Consider the following 13,243-nt stretch of genomic DNA (forward strand, 5'->3'; position numbering starts at 1 on the left):
CTTGGAGGGGAATATCACTTGTGTAACCAGGTTATTGTGAGTTTTCTATTATTATTCATTTCCCCTCAAAGATTTTAGTTTGTTCTTCAATTGAATTGTTCATGTTATAGGTCACATTAAAGGTGGAAAAAGTTCTGACATGATTTATCTTTGTCTCATTCTTTAACATCACAAGAACCTGTCAATTTAACAGGGGTGTGTAGACTATTTATATCCACTGTATATGTTCTACCAACTAAGACTTACAGCAAGTTCAAAGTTCCATCCAACCATTTCATGCAAGCATGAGTTTTGGGACAATTGTGCAAATGTAAGAAGTATAAAAGCTCACAAATTCCTTGCACTGCATTAACAGCTGTGTGTTTGCAACTCATTAACATCACCAAAGTCTTGGTATCATCTTATGAAATACTTTCCCATGCCTCTACTGCAGCCATTTTGAGCTGTTGCTTTAGGTTGTTTCTGACTTTAAAAATATCTTTGGCAAGGGAAATTGCATGTTTAGATTTAAATCAGGAGATTGACTTGGCCAGTCTAAAACATTCCTCCCTTTTCCTCTGATGAAGGCCTTTCGTCACATTGGCAGTGTGTTTTGGGTCATTGTCCTGTTACATTGTGTGTCTGATGGCATTTTCTTGTACATTGGTAGCCAAGATGCTTCTGTACACTTCTGAGTAATTTCTGCTGCTGCCATCATTCATTACAACATCAATAGATTAATGAACCCGTTCAAGAAGCAGCTATGCATGCGCATTCCATGACGCTACCTCCAGCATGCTTTACAGATGAAGTGTTTTGGTTCATATCACCTTCAGTTTCTTTTTTTCTCCACACTTTTGCCGTCCCATCACTTTGATATACACCAACCTAAAGGATTATTAGAAACACCATACTTATACTGTGTTTGACCCCCTTTCGCCTTCAGAACTGCCTTAATTCTATGTGGCATTGATTCAACAAGGTGCTGAAAGCATTCTTTAGAAATGTTGGCCCATATTGATAGATTAGCATCTTGCAGTTGATGGAGATTTGTGGGATGCATTTCCAGGGCATGAAGCTCCCGTTCCACCACATCCCAAAGATGCTCTATTGGGTTGAGATCTGGTGACTGTGGGGGCCATTTCAGTACAGTGAACTCATTGTCATGTTCAAGAAACCAATTTGAAATGATTCGAGTTTTGTGACATGGTGCATTATCCTGCTCAGAGGATACCCATCAGAGGATGGGTACATGGTGGTCATAAAGGGATGGACATGGTCAGAAACAATGCTCAGGTAGGCCGTGGCATTTAAACGATGCCCAATTGGCACTAAGGGGCCTAAAATGTGCCAAGAAAACATCCCCCACACCATTACACCCCCACCAGCAGCCTGCACAGTGATAACAAGGCATGATGGATCCATGTTCTCATTCTGTTTATGCCAAATTCTGGGACATCTGAGACATTCAAATGTTGAGACATTTGAATGTCTCAACAGAAATCGAGACTCATCAGACCAGGCAACATTCTTCCAGTCTTCAACTGTCCAATTTTGGTGAGCTCGTGCAAATTGTAGCCTCTTTTTCCGATTTGTAGTGGATATGAGTGGTACCCGGTGGGGTCTTCTGCTGTTGCAGCCCATCCGCCTCAAGGTTGTGCGTGTTGTGGCTTCACAAATGCTTTACTGCATACCTCGGTTGTAACAAGTGGTTATTTCAGTCAAAGTTGCTCTTCTATCAGCTTGAATCAGTCGGCCCATTCTCCTCTGACGTCTAGCATCAACAAGGCATTTTCGCTCACAGGACTGCCGCATACTGGATGTTTTTCCCTTTTCACACCATTCTTTGTAAACCCTAGAAATGGTTGTGCGTGAAAATCCCAGTAACTGAGCAGATTGTGAAATATTCAGACCGGCCCATCTGGCACCAACAACCATGCCACACTCAAAATTGCTTAAATCACCTTTCTTTCCCATTCTGACATTCAGTTTGGAGTTCAGGAGATTGTCTTGACCAGGACCACACCCCTAAATGCATTGAAGCATATGCCATGTGATTGGTTGATTAGATAATTGCATTAATGAGAAATTGAACAGGTGTTCCTAATAATCCTTTAGGTGAGTGTAGGTTAACCATCAGGCCATACAACTGTGTTCCAAAACTGTACTGGCTGACCTCTGTCCTTTTTAGGAAATTCTAATCTGGCCTTTCTGTATTTGGTGCTGGTCAGAAGTTTGCATCACTAACCATCAGCTAACCTTTGGAATTCTGCTGATGCAATCAGTAGATTGCGAACATTTTACCCAAGCATTCTGGAGATTGTTGGTGATTTCACTAATACTTATATTCGGGTGGTTTTTCACAGCTCTGGTCATTTCTCTGTCATCCACTGCTGTTGTTTTCCTTTACCGACCTGGTAATTTTGACGATTGCTAAAGACACCCGTGGATTATATTTATTTCAGGACATTTCAAACTGTTAATTTGGCTATGTCCAACTTTTGTGCTATGATTCTAATTGAGGTAATAATATCTTTTAACATCCAAGTCGCTTGCTTTTCTTTCATAGGCAGCTACTTAGTCTTCATGTGGGATTGTGCTTATTGACACCAAACACAGATTGCTAAGGCAACAGCAAAGGATGGATCTGAGACAGCACAACATATTCACAGCTCACATTAACAGCAATTAATGCAACAACTGATCAATTAGAAACACCCGTGAGACAAATGTCACAATACATATGCTCACATGAAATGGGGGCTGGCACTCCGACAAGGCTGTTATTCTTAGTTGGTAAAACATTTAAGTGATGAAACAGACGGAAATAAAAGGTGATTTTCATATGCCTTGAATGTATATTTTTACTTTATTCTTCCAATACTGTAGATCTTACACACACACACACACACACACACACACACACACACACACAATGTATTACAGTAACAAGGGTCTTAAAATAGGAATGCAGGAATGTAAGCACAATTTTGCTTAGTTGCTAGTCCCAAATACATTTGGAAGTATGTTTTGCATTGTTAAATATATGCTAAATATATGTATTCCCTCCATTGAGAAACAAAATATAATTGCAGGGTAATAAGAAATATACATTATTATCAAAACAAATCTAGAAATCTCAAAGTGCACCAAATTACCAGTTTAGCTTTATAAATGTTTTCTTTTTGATAGGGAAGATGCCTTCGGACGCCATTATAAGGGCTAGCCCCTAGTGTCTTTAGTCATAGAAATACCCCTTTTAGAAGAAGATCCCTAAACCAAAGAGCAATTTTAAACACACCGTTGAAATTCTACAGTATTTTTAGATTTTTTCACTTTTCTCCATTCCTGGGATAAACTGACTAAAGTGGAGCCAGTGTCTTTGTATGATTTGGCGGGCTAATGCACTTTCTTCTTTACCTTTGACCCATTTACTTAAGATTTGGGTCTTGGCTCTCTCTGTGTGTTTTGCCTTCACCATTACCATTGGAACCTTTCCTGCAGTCACTGTAGATGTCAAGTCTACCATTGCTGATGGAGGAGCTTGGGGTATGTTTGTGTATGTGTGTGTGCATGCACGTGTGTATCTTTTGCCTGCATGTATTTATGTGCATGTGTTATCTGGACAATGCCTAATATGAACACATTCCTTAACAATCAATGAAATACAAATAAACAGTTGATCTCTAATTGTTTACTACCCTTTCTGCTCAGAGTTGTACTACATCCCGGTGTGTTGTTTCTTGCTCTTCAACCTCAGTGACTGGGCAGGAAGAAGCCTAACTGCTGTGTGTATGTGGGTAAGTCCACAACAAAACATTTGTTGTACAGCAAAATAAATTCTTAAATTTGTATGTAATGCCAGCAAGTAACTTAATGTTATTTGAACATTCTATTTTGGGAACTAAAGATTCCAGCTCACAGGTCTGGATTTTGTTTTTGCTCTCCATGATTTGCACATGCAGATATTCAGACACAATCACTCACACTGAACATCTTGTAGAATGTCATGCATGTGCAATATGTGCCCCATGCCATCAAAAGTATAACTAAAGAATGAGTACACAACAGTGTGTTTACCATGGATGCATGGAACTATCAAAAGGCAGCAACAGGGTAGGCCATGGGACAAAACAGACTTTGTACAGGTTATTCACAATTTGGTTCAACATATTTGTGGTAGTTATAGTCAGTTGTTTTAAAAAAAAAATCTGGGAGGACATGCCGGTATAAAAAACATATTTTAACCAGATTGACATTTAGAACCGAGGGCACTAGGCCACAGAAATGTTCAAATGTGCATGCAGTGTTATTTCCCTCTCCTTTATGATCAATTATTCAATAGATATATGGGCTTAATTTAGTTTGATTCCTGAAAGTTGTGATAATTGGTATGTGTCAACAAAAAATTTGTATTTGTCAACAGTTGCATACTAGGATAATCAAATAACTTTAGACAAGCCTGATAACTTTTAGATTTTTAAAAGTTAATGTAGATATTGTATTGTAGCCTATAATACCCACATACTGGCCTGGACACCAAATCACTCTTTAGGTAACTTTATTTAGGAACTTCACAACATCAATATCCCCGACCGCTCAACGGCCACCCTGTCCTTCACTTCCAGAACTGTTGCACAGGCTATTGTTTGCCAAGTGAGTGTGCTGCCATCTAGTGGTTAAAATGTAAGGAGCATTAATGTAGTCTAATTGCAGACTTTTACTAAGTACATTACTTATTGCATCATTGATGCCACTTTTCTGCATGAATATTTCCTGGAGAAAACATCTGTTTTTATCAATAAAAACATAGAAATAAAAATATGTTTTACTTTAACCACCAGAAATTACTTTTACCACCAGATTTCTTTAATTAAGTACAATATGCCACAGTAGACCCCAGCGAAAATATAATTGTTTAACATAGCATGTTTACATGAAGGACGTTTAGTTTGTTAAACAAGCAATAGGCCTGTTTAACCCATCAATGTTTCATTCATTTTTTCAGAGGTAAATAACGATTGATAAAATGGCGTTTGAACAGAACATGGCATTCGTTTATTCGTGTACAATGGCCTAAAGGTGACAAATTTACTGTTAATTACTCCACATTAACCCAAATAGAGAGACGGGTGAGACAAAGCGCCTGTTACAATACATGTACTTTCATATAATCAATTATTAAGAAGGAATAAAATGTAAAACAAATGGTAATTAGTCTCTGAATAGTTTTCAGTTTGTGAGTGTAAAATTCTGACAACGGAATGTAATATATATGCTACACCTACATAGGAAAAATCATCAAAGGAAGGTGTTTAAAATGGTATGTTCCAAATCAATTGCATTGACAAATAAATAAAAGTAGCGTCCAAATTTCAGTATGTTTAAATCAAGTTTAGAATAGTTTTGCAATGCCGCAATATAGCCTAATTTTGTATTATTATTATTTAATAGACAAGCATAGTCTCTTATTTGTCTTATCAAAACGGCCAATATGGCGTTCAAATTCCAGAATTCCGGCCATAAAGATGAGCTACCGGACATATGTTTTGAAAAGCATTACTGTATAATAGCTTACACTTAAACAGCAATAAAACACAAACTCTGTGATCCCAAATTCATTCATCTTCTTCCGCTTCATCCGGGGCCGGGTCGCGGGGGCAGCAGTCTAAGCAGAGATGCCCAGACTTCCCTCTCCCCAGACACTTCCTCCAGCTCTTCCGGGGGGACACCGAGGCGTTCCCAGGCCAGCCGGGAGACATAGTCCCTCCAGCATGTTCTAGGTCTTCCCCGGAGTCTCCTCCCGGTGGGACGGGACCGGAACACCTTCCTAGGAAGGCGTTCTGGAGGCATCCGAAACAGATGCCCAAGCCACCTCAGCTGACCCCTCTCGATGTGGAGGAGCAGTGGCTCTACTCCGAGCTCCTCCCGGGTGACCGAGCTTCTCACCCTATCTCTAAGGGATCGCCCAGCCACCCTGCGGAGAAAGCTCATTTCAGCCGCCTATATCCAGGATCTTGTCCTTTCGGTCATGACCCAAAGCTCATGACCATAGGTGAGAGTAGGAACGTAGATTGACCGGTAAATCGAGAGCTTCGCCTTACGGCTCAGCTCTTTCTTCACCACGACAGACCGATACATCGACCGCATTACTGCAGAAGCTGCACCGATCCGTCTGTCAATCTCCCGTTCCATCCTTCCCTCACTCGTGAACAAGACCCCTAGATACTTAAACTCCTCCACTTGAGGCAGGCACTCTCCACCAACCTGAAGTGGGCAAGCCACCCTTTTCCGACTGAGGACCATGACCTCGGATTTGGAGGTACTGATTCTCATCCCCACCGCTTCACACTCGGCTGCAAACCGTCCCAGCGCATGCTGAATGTCCTGGTTTGAAGGGGCCAACACGACAACATCATCCGCAAAGAGCAAAGACGAAATCGTGTGGTCCCCAAACCTGACATCCTCCGGCCCCTGGCTGCGCCTAGAAATTCTGTCCATAAAAATTATGAACAGAACCGGTGACAAAGGGCAGCCCTGCCGGAGTCTAAAATGCACTGGGAACAAGTCTGACTTACTGCCGGCAATGCGGACCAAGCTCCTACTTCGTTCGTATATGGGGACCTGACAGCCCTTAGCAAAGGACCCAGGACCCCATATTGCCGAAGCACCCTCCACAGGACGCCGCGAGGGACACAGTCGAATGCCTTCTCCAAATCCACAAAACACATGTGGACTGGTTGGGCAAACTCCCATGAACCCTCCAACACCCCGTAGAGGGTATAGAGCTGGTCCAGTGTTCCACGGCCTGGACGAAAACCACACTGTTCCTCCTGAATCCGAGGTTCTACTATCGGCCGTATTCTCCTCTCCAGAACCCTGGCATAGACTTTCCCGGGGAGGCTGAGAAGTGTGATCCCCCTATAGTTGGAACACACCCTCCGGTCCCCCTTTTTAAAAAGAGGGACCACCACCCCGGTCTGCCATCCCAGAGGCACTGTCCCCGACCGCCACGCGATGTTGCACAGGCGTGTCAACCAAGACGGCCCCACAACATCCAGAGACTTGAGGTACTCAGGGCGGATCTCATCCACCCCCGGTGCCTTGCCACCGAGGAGTTTCTTGACCACCTCAGTGACTTCAGCCCGGGTGATGGACGAGTCCACCTCTGAGCCCTCATCCTCTGCTTCCTCAATTGAAGACGTGACGGCGTGATTTAGGAGATCCTCGAAGTACTCCTTCCACCGCCCGACGACATCTCCAGTTGAGGTCAACAGCTGCCCACCTCTACTGTAAACAGCATTGGTAGGGCACTGTTTCCCTCTCCTGAGGCGCCGGACGGTTTGCCAGAATCTCTTCGAGGCCAGCCGATAGTCCTTCTCCATGGCCTCACCGAACTCCTCACAGGCCTGAGTTTTTGCCTCCACAATCACCCGAGCTGCCGTCCACTCGGCCTGCCGGTACCCGTCAGCTGCCTCAGGAGTCCAACAAGCCAACCAGGCCTTGACGGCATCCCTTACTTCCGGTGTCCACCACCGGGTTCGGGGATTGTCGGGGATTACCTTGAAATGCTTCTTACGAAGCCACTCCTTCGTTGCCCGGGTATGTTTGGTATGATTGTCATGCTGAAAGACCCAGCCACGTTTCATCTTCAGTGCCCTTGCTGATGGAAGGAGGTTTTCACTCAAAATCTCACGATACATGGCCCCCATTCAAAGTTCTATTTTGGTTTCATCTGACCATATGACATTCTCCCAATCCTCTTCTGGACCATCCAAATGCTCTCTAGCAAACCTCAGACGGGCCTGGACATAAGCAGGGGGACACGTCTGGCACTGCAGGATTTGAGTCCCTGGCGGCATAGTGTGTTACTGATGGTAGCCTTTGTTACTTTGGTCCCAACTCTCTGCAGGTCATTCATTAGGTCCCCCTGTGTGGTTCTGGGATTTTTGCTCACCATTCCTGTGATCGTTTTGACACCACAGGGTGAGATCTTGCGTGGAGCCCCGGATTGAGGGAGATTATCAGTGGTCTTGTATGTATTCCATTTTCTAATAATTGCTCCCAAAGTTGATTTCTTCACACCAAGCTGCTTACCTATTGCAGATTCAATTTTCCCAGCCTGGTGCAGGTCTACAATTTTGTTTCTGGGGTCCTTTGACAGCTCTTTGGTCTTTACCATAGTGGAGTTTGGAGTGTGACTGTTTGAGGTTGTGGACAGGTGTCTTTTACATTGATAACAAGTTCAAACAGGTGCCATTAATACAGGTAACGAGTGGAGGACAGATGAGCCTCTTAAAGAAGTTGTAACAGGTCTGTGAGAGCCAGAAATCTTGCTTGTTTGTAGGTGACCAAATACTTATTTTACCGAGGAATTTACCAATAAATTCAAAGAAAATCCTACAATGTGATTTCCTGGATTTTTTTTCTCATTTTGTGTCTCATAGTTGAAATGTACCTATGATGGCAATTACAGGCCTCTCTCGTCTTTTTAAGTGGGAGAACTTGCACAATTGGTGGCTGACTAAATACCTTTTTGCTCCACTGTATGTTGGCAGCAGATTTTGGATCTTGTTTATATATGGTTTCTTCTTTGCATCTTTTTTAACTTGCATTTGTTGATGCAGCGAAAGTGTGTTAACAGACAATGGTTTTCAGAAGTGTTCCTGAGCTCATGTAGTGATTTCCACTACAAAATCATGTCTGTTTTTAATGAAGATCACAGCCATCCAATATTGGTTTTTGGCCTTGTTCCTTGCGTACAGAGATTTCTCTGGATTCTTCAAATCTTGTAATGATATAATGTCCCAAGATCCCCAAAGTCATGACAATTATGTTAAGAAACATTATTCTTAAAGTGTTGCTCTATTTGCCCAAGCAGTCTTTCACGGAGCGGTGAACCCCATCCCGACTCATCCTCTCTGGGATGCTCGTTTTATACTAAATCATGTTACTGACCTTTTGTCAATTAACCTAATTAGTTGTGAGGTGTTCCACCAGGTTTTGTTTGGCAATACATCATTTTCTAGTCTCTTGTTGCCCCTGTCCCAGCTTTTTTTAAACGTGTTCCTGAGACCAAATCAAAGTGGGTATATGCAGCTCTAGAAATATTGAGAGACCACTGCAACTTTTTCTTTCCTTTCCAAAAATGTTGAAAAGGGAAGTTTTGAGTGAAGAACAGAAGTGTTCAATTTGCAGTGGTCTATTAACTTTAACCCTTCTGTTCCTCACTCAAAACCTTCCTTGTCGACTTTTTTGGAAAGGAAATAAAAGGTGCAGTGTTCTCTTAATTCTTTCTGGAGCTGTATTTTTCAAGGAATATTAAGATTTAAAATTTTCAACATTTGATATGTTGTATTTGTGCTATTTTCTATTGAATATATGGTTTAAATGTTTAGCAAATCATTGCATTCTGTTTTTATTTCCATTTTTTGCAGCATCCCAACTTTTTTGGGATGCTGGGGTTGTTAGACTTTTTATATGCGTGATGTAAATTGGAACTGCTGAAGTTATACTAATGTTGTATTTAAATGTCTGCTCCTCTCATTTCATCGTTAATCAACGTTCAGTGCTGTGTGCAGTGTCGACAACCAAGTTCATCAAGTCGCCATTAATTCAAAGCACACACACTGTTCATACCGAAAGTACACATTAATTAAAAATGCAATAATAAGGTTAAGAAAATGTATCCAACTTTTGTGCTACTGGTATACCTAGTTCTTTCCAAATTCCAAATGTAATCTGGGTCAAAACATTACAAACATTATTGTCACCAGGCCTTATGCAAAACATGCATACAAAACATTAAAGTACCAGGTTGTGTCACGTTGCAGGTGTAGTAGAGTGTATGGAAGAAAACTTGAGGCGATAAACGTAACTTGTATTGCAATATACAGAAATCAAAGGCACGCTATAAACCGCGCACAAGCGTTAAAACAAACGTTATCTCCAATAACGTCAAACAATACCACAAAAAGACACCCAGAAACACAGGAACTAATATAGGCAACATTATGAGGGAATGGACACCAGGTGTGTGCAATAACAAGACATGACAGTGCCGTGGGAGGAGGAGCGGGGTGACTAGAAGGCCGGCGATGACGCACGCCGAATACCACGGGGGTGATGGCGCGCGTCCTCGTTACAGTACCCCCCCCCTCGACGCGCGGCTCCTGCAGCACGCCCCGGGGCCGACCCGAAGGATGGCGCGCAGGACGATCAGGGCGCCGACGTTGGACGTCGGCGAGGAGCTCCGGATCAAGAACGTCCATCGCCGGCACCCAGCAATGCTCCTCCGGGCTGTATCCCTCCCACTCCACCTGGTACTGCAGGCCCCTCCCCTCGATGTCCAGAGGGGGCGGAGGGACCTCCTGCACCTCAGACTGCTGGAGGGGACCAGCCACCACCGGCCTGAGGAGAGAAACGTGAAACGAGGTGCAAATCCAGTAATCAGGGGGAAGTTGTAATTTATAAATTACCTCGTTCACTCTCCCCAGCTTCCGGCAGGGCAGGCGGAGAGGGAGGTTCGGCGGTCAGCAGCGGACTTCTGGCGTCCCCGGCGCGCCGGATGTGTCGATGGGCCACGGACCAGGTGTCCTCGGCGCGCCGGAACCAGTCCCTGCCATCGGGCGGATGATCGAAAACGGCCTGAAAGAGGCAGACAAACGCCTCGTAATGGGCCAACGCCTTGCCACTCAGACAGGAGACAAGGGTCGAGACCCTCTCCCTATCCCCCCGGGTGAGGGCTGCGGGAGGTGAAATATAGCTCCAACTGTAGCAAAAACCCAGAGTACTGGGCTGCGTCTCCGTTGAATCCCTGGGAAAGTCTCAGTTGAATGGTCCTCCTCTGCGACGGTGGAGACGATGGCAGGGGCACCAGCCGGGTTGAGTGCTGGTGGTTGCTGCTCGGGTGGCAGCCTCGCCTCCAACCGCCCCGCTGACTCCATTCTTGGTGTGGTATTCTGTCACGTTGCAGGTTTAGTAGAGTGTGTGGAAGAACAAAACATGTGTTAAAACGAACATGCCTATCTCCAATAATGTCAGACATAGAACAATACCACACAAAGACACCCAGAAACACAGGAACTAATATACTACTAGTTAACCAATAACAAAGCGAGGCAAGTTTTCATGGCTATTTTTTACATACTGGTTCTTTTTAGAATGTTTAGGATCTTAGAAGAACTGGGCTGGTTTTTAAGCCTAGTCTAGGGGGGAAACATCAAGTTCAATAGAAAACTCCATTGAGCTTGTTTTTTTAGTACTAGACTAAGTCTGTGTCTGTGAAACCGGACCCAAATGTTAAGTGTTGATATTTCTCTACCATTCGTTTTTAGCCTGGGAAAGACAGCAAACTGGTGCCCATTCTTCTGGTGGCCCGGGTGATCTTTGTGCCACTCTTCATGCTATGCAATGTTCAGCCCCGCCTCAACCTGCCTGTCTTCTTTAAACACGATGCCTGGTTCATTGTGTTCATGATATTCTTTGCCTTTTCCAATGGATACCTGGCCAGTCTCTGCATGTGCTTTGGGCCCAAGTAAGACATTTTGATTTTACCTTGGTGAAACCCCAGAACCTGTAAATAAATTATGTTATCTTTTGATAGACAGGATTAATTAATAATATCATGAAGCATTATTCATATGAACTTTTCTTTGATATTGTCTGTTGGACATACACCACATGGATGTGTGAAGTGCAGTTTTCTGTCAATTTAAAATGCTCTGACTTGTTTATTCACATTTCAAATGCCACTGCAAGAGTTAAATGTATCTTAGTTTGACAGAAATTACATTGCACCTAACGTGTTACCATTCCCCAATTGAATCTCTCCACAGAAAGGTTTCACCTCATGAGGCAGAGACAGCTGGAGCCATTATGGCCTTCTTCTTGTCCCTGGGTTTGGCTTTGGGAGCTTCCCTCTCATTCCTCTTCCGAGGCCTGGTCTAACAAAACTGAGAAGGAATTTGTTTGACAGCTTGGAATTTGTTTGACGACTAACCAACATAAAAAAAAGTGTTCATTTTTACACATTTTCCAAAAGGAAATTCATATTATATGCAATAATTCCTTTTGATGATGTAGCATTCCAAATTTAATCCTTATGATGCAGACTCATTATTAATCTGACATCCCAGAATGAAGCAAGTAAAACATAACTTAAGTCTAACATAATTTCTGAGTATAAATGACAATTTTTCACAAAAATCTTTGTTTATTATGTATGTACAGGCATTTGCATGCAGTGTATAATAAAATTGTTAGAACTTAGAATGTTATTTACTGCCTTATTTCTAATATACAAACAGTATTTAAAGGAGGACAAACAGTTATTCCTTTGCATGTGTGTGATTGTTTTGATGTACGGGAGGTTGTAACAGATTTAAAATGTTTGTGATAATCTATTTGAGATTATTTGAGCTACAGCTCTACATTTAAAATACAAACAGCTTACATCTGCTACAAATAAGTATAGGTATTCTCTATACAATCAAACAGTCAAGGTGTGACTTTGTAACATTTCACTCCATGTATTTATAACAAGGTACCCCACGTTCAGGGTCAGCTGTAACAGCACTTGGGGAAAATTATAACCGCTTGACAAAAATGTATAAATCATGACATGAACCTTTATTGAGAACATGAAAACAACATTGGCATGTTTACATTTTGTGCGACAGACAAAATAAAATATCCATCCATCCATCTTCTTCCGCTTATCCGGGGCCGGGTCGCGGGGGCAGCAGTCTAAGCAGGGATGCCCAGACCTCCCTCTCCCCAGACACTTCCTCTAGCTCTTCCGGGGGGACACCGAGGCGTTCCCAGGCCAGCCGGGAGACATAGTCCCTCCAGCGTGTCCTAGGTCTTCCCCGGGGTCTCTTCCCGGTGGGACGGGACCGGAACACCATCCCAGGAAGGCGTTCCGGAGGCATCCGAAACAGATGCCCAAGCCACCTCAGCTGACCCCTCTCGATGTGGAGGAGCAGCGGCTCTACTCTGAGCTCCTCCCGGGTGACCGAGCTTCTCACCCTATCTCTAAGGGATCGCCCAGCCACCCTGCGGAGAAAGCTCATTTCGGCCGCCTGTATCCGGGATCTTAATAAAATAACACCAATCATAAATTGTGATGTGTGTGTGTCTGTGGCTGAATCAAAGTAAACACTTAGATGACAAAAAAACTTGGGACGAAAATGTTGGTGATCAACCAAAGGACATTTAAAATTACCATTAAGATATAACTGTATTTTTTGTGTACAATCATGTG

At 43.3% G+C, this 13,243-nt stretch overlaps 1 protein-coding gene across 2 annotated transcripts in view; it reads left to right on the top strand.

Moving 5' to 3' along the window:
• The window catches only part of slc29a1b (solute carrier family 29 member 1b), a 40,406-nt gene extending 27,730 nt beyond the window's left edge, over nucleotides 1-12,676 (top strand). For both annotated transcript variants that reach the window (XM_013131359.4, XM_013131360.4), the window contains 4 exons: nucleotides 3,420-3,528; nucleotides 3,694-3,779; nucleotides 11,316-11,515; nucleotides 11,817-12,676. In XM_013131359.4, the coding sequence (XP_012986813.1) occupies nucleotides 3,420-3,528; nucleotides 3,694-3,779; nucleotides 11,316-11,515; nucleotides 11,817-11,928 (507 nt within the window). In that variant the 3' untranslated portion in view covers nucleotides 11,929-12,676. The remainder of the gene's footprint in view (nucleotides 1-3,419; nucleotides 3,529-3,693; nucleotides 3,780-11,315; nucleotides 11,516-11,816) is intronic.
• The last annotated feature ends 567 nt before the right edge of the window (nucleotides 12,677-13,243 follow it).

The sequence above is a fragment of the Esox lucius genome, chromosome 9 (genome assembly GCF_011004845.1).
Source record: "Esox lucius isolate fEsoLuc1 chromosome 9, fEsoLuc1.pri, whole genome shotgun sequence".
Classification (NCBI taxonomy): Eukaryota; Metazoa; Chordata; class Actinopteri; order Esociformes; family Esocidae; genus Esox; species Esox lucius.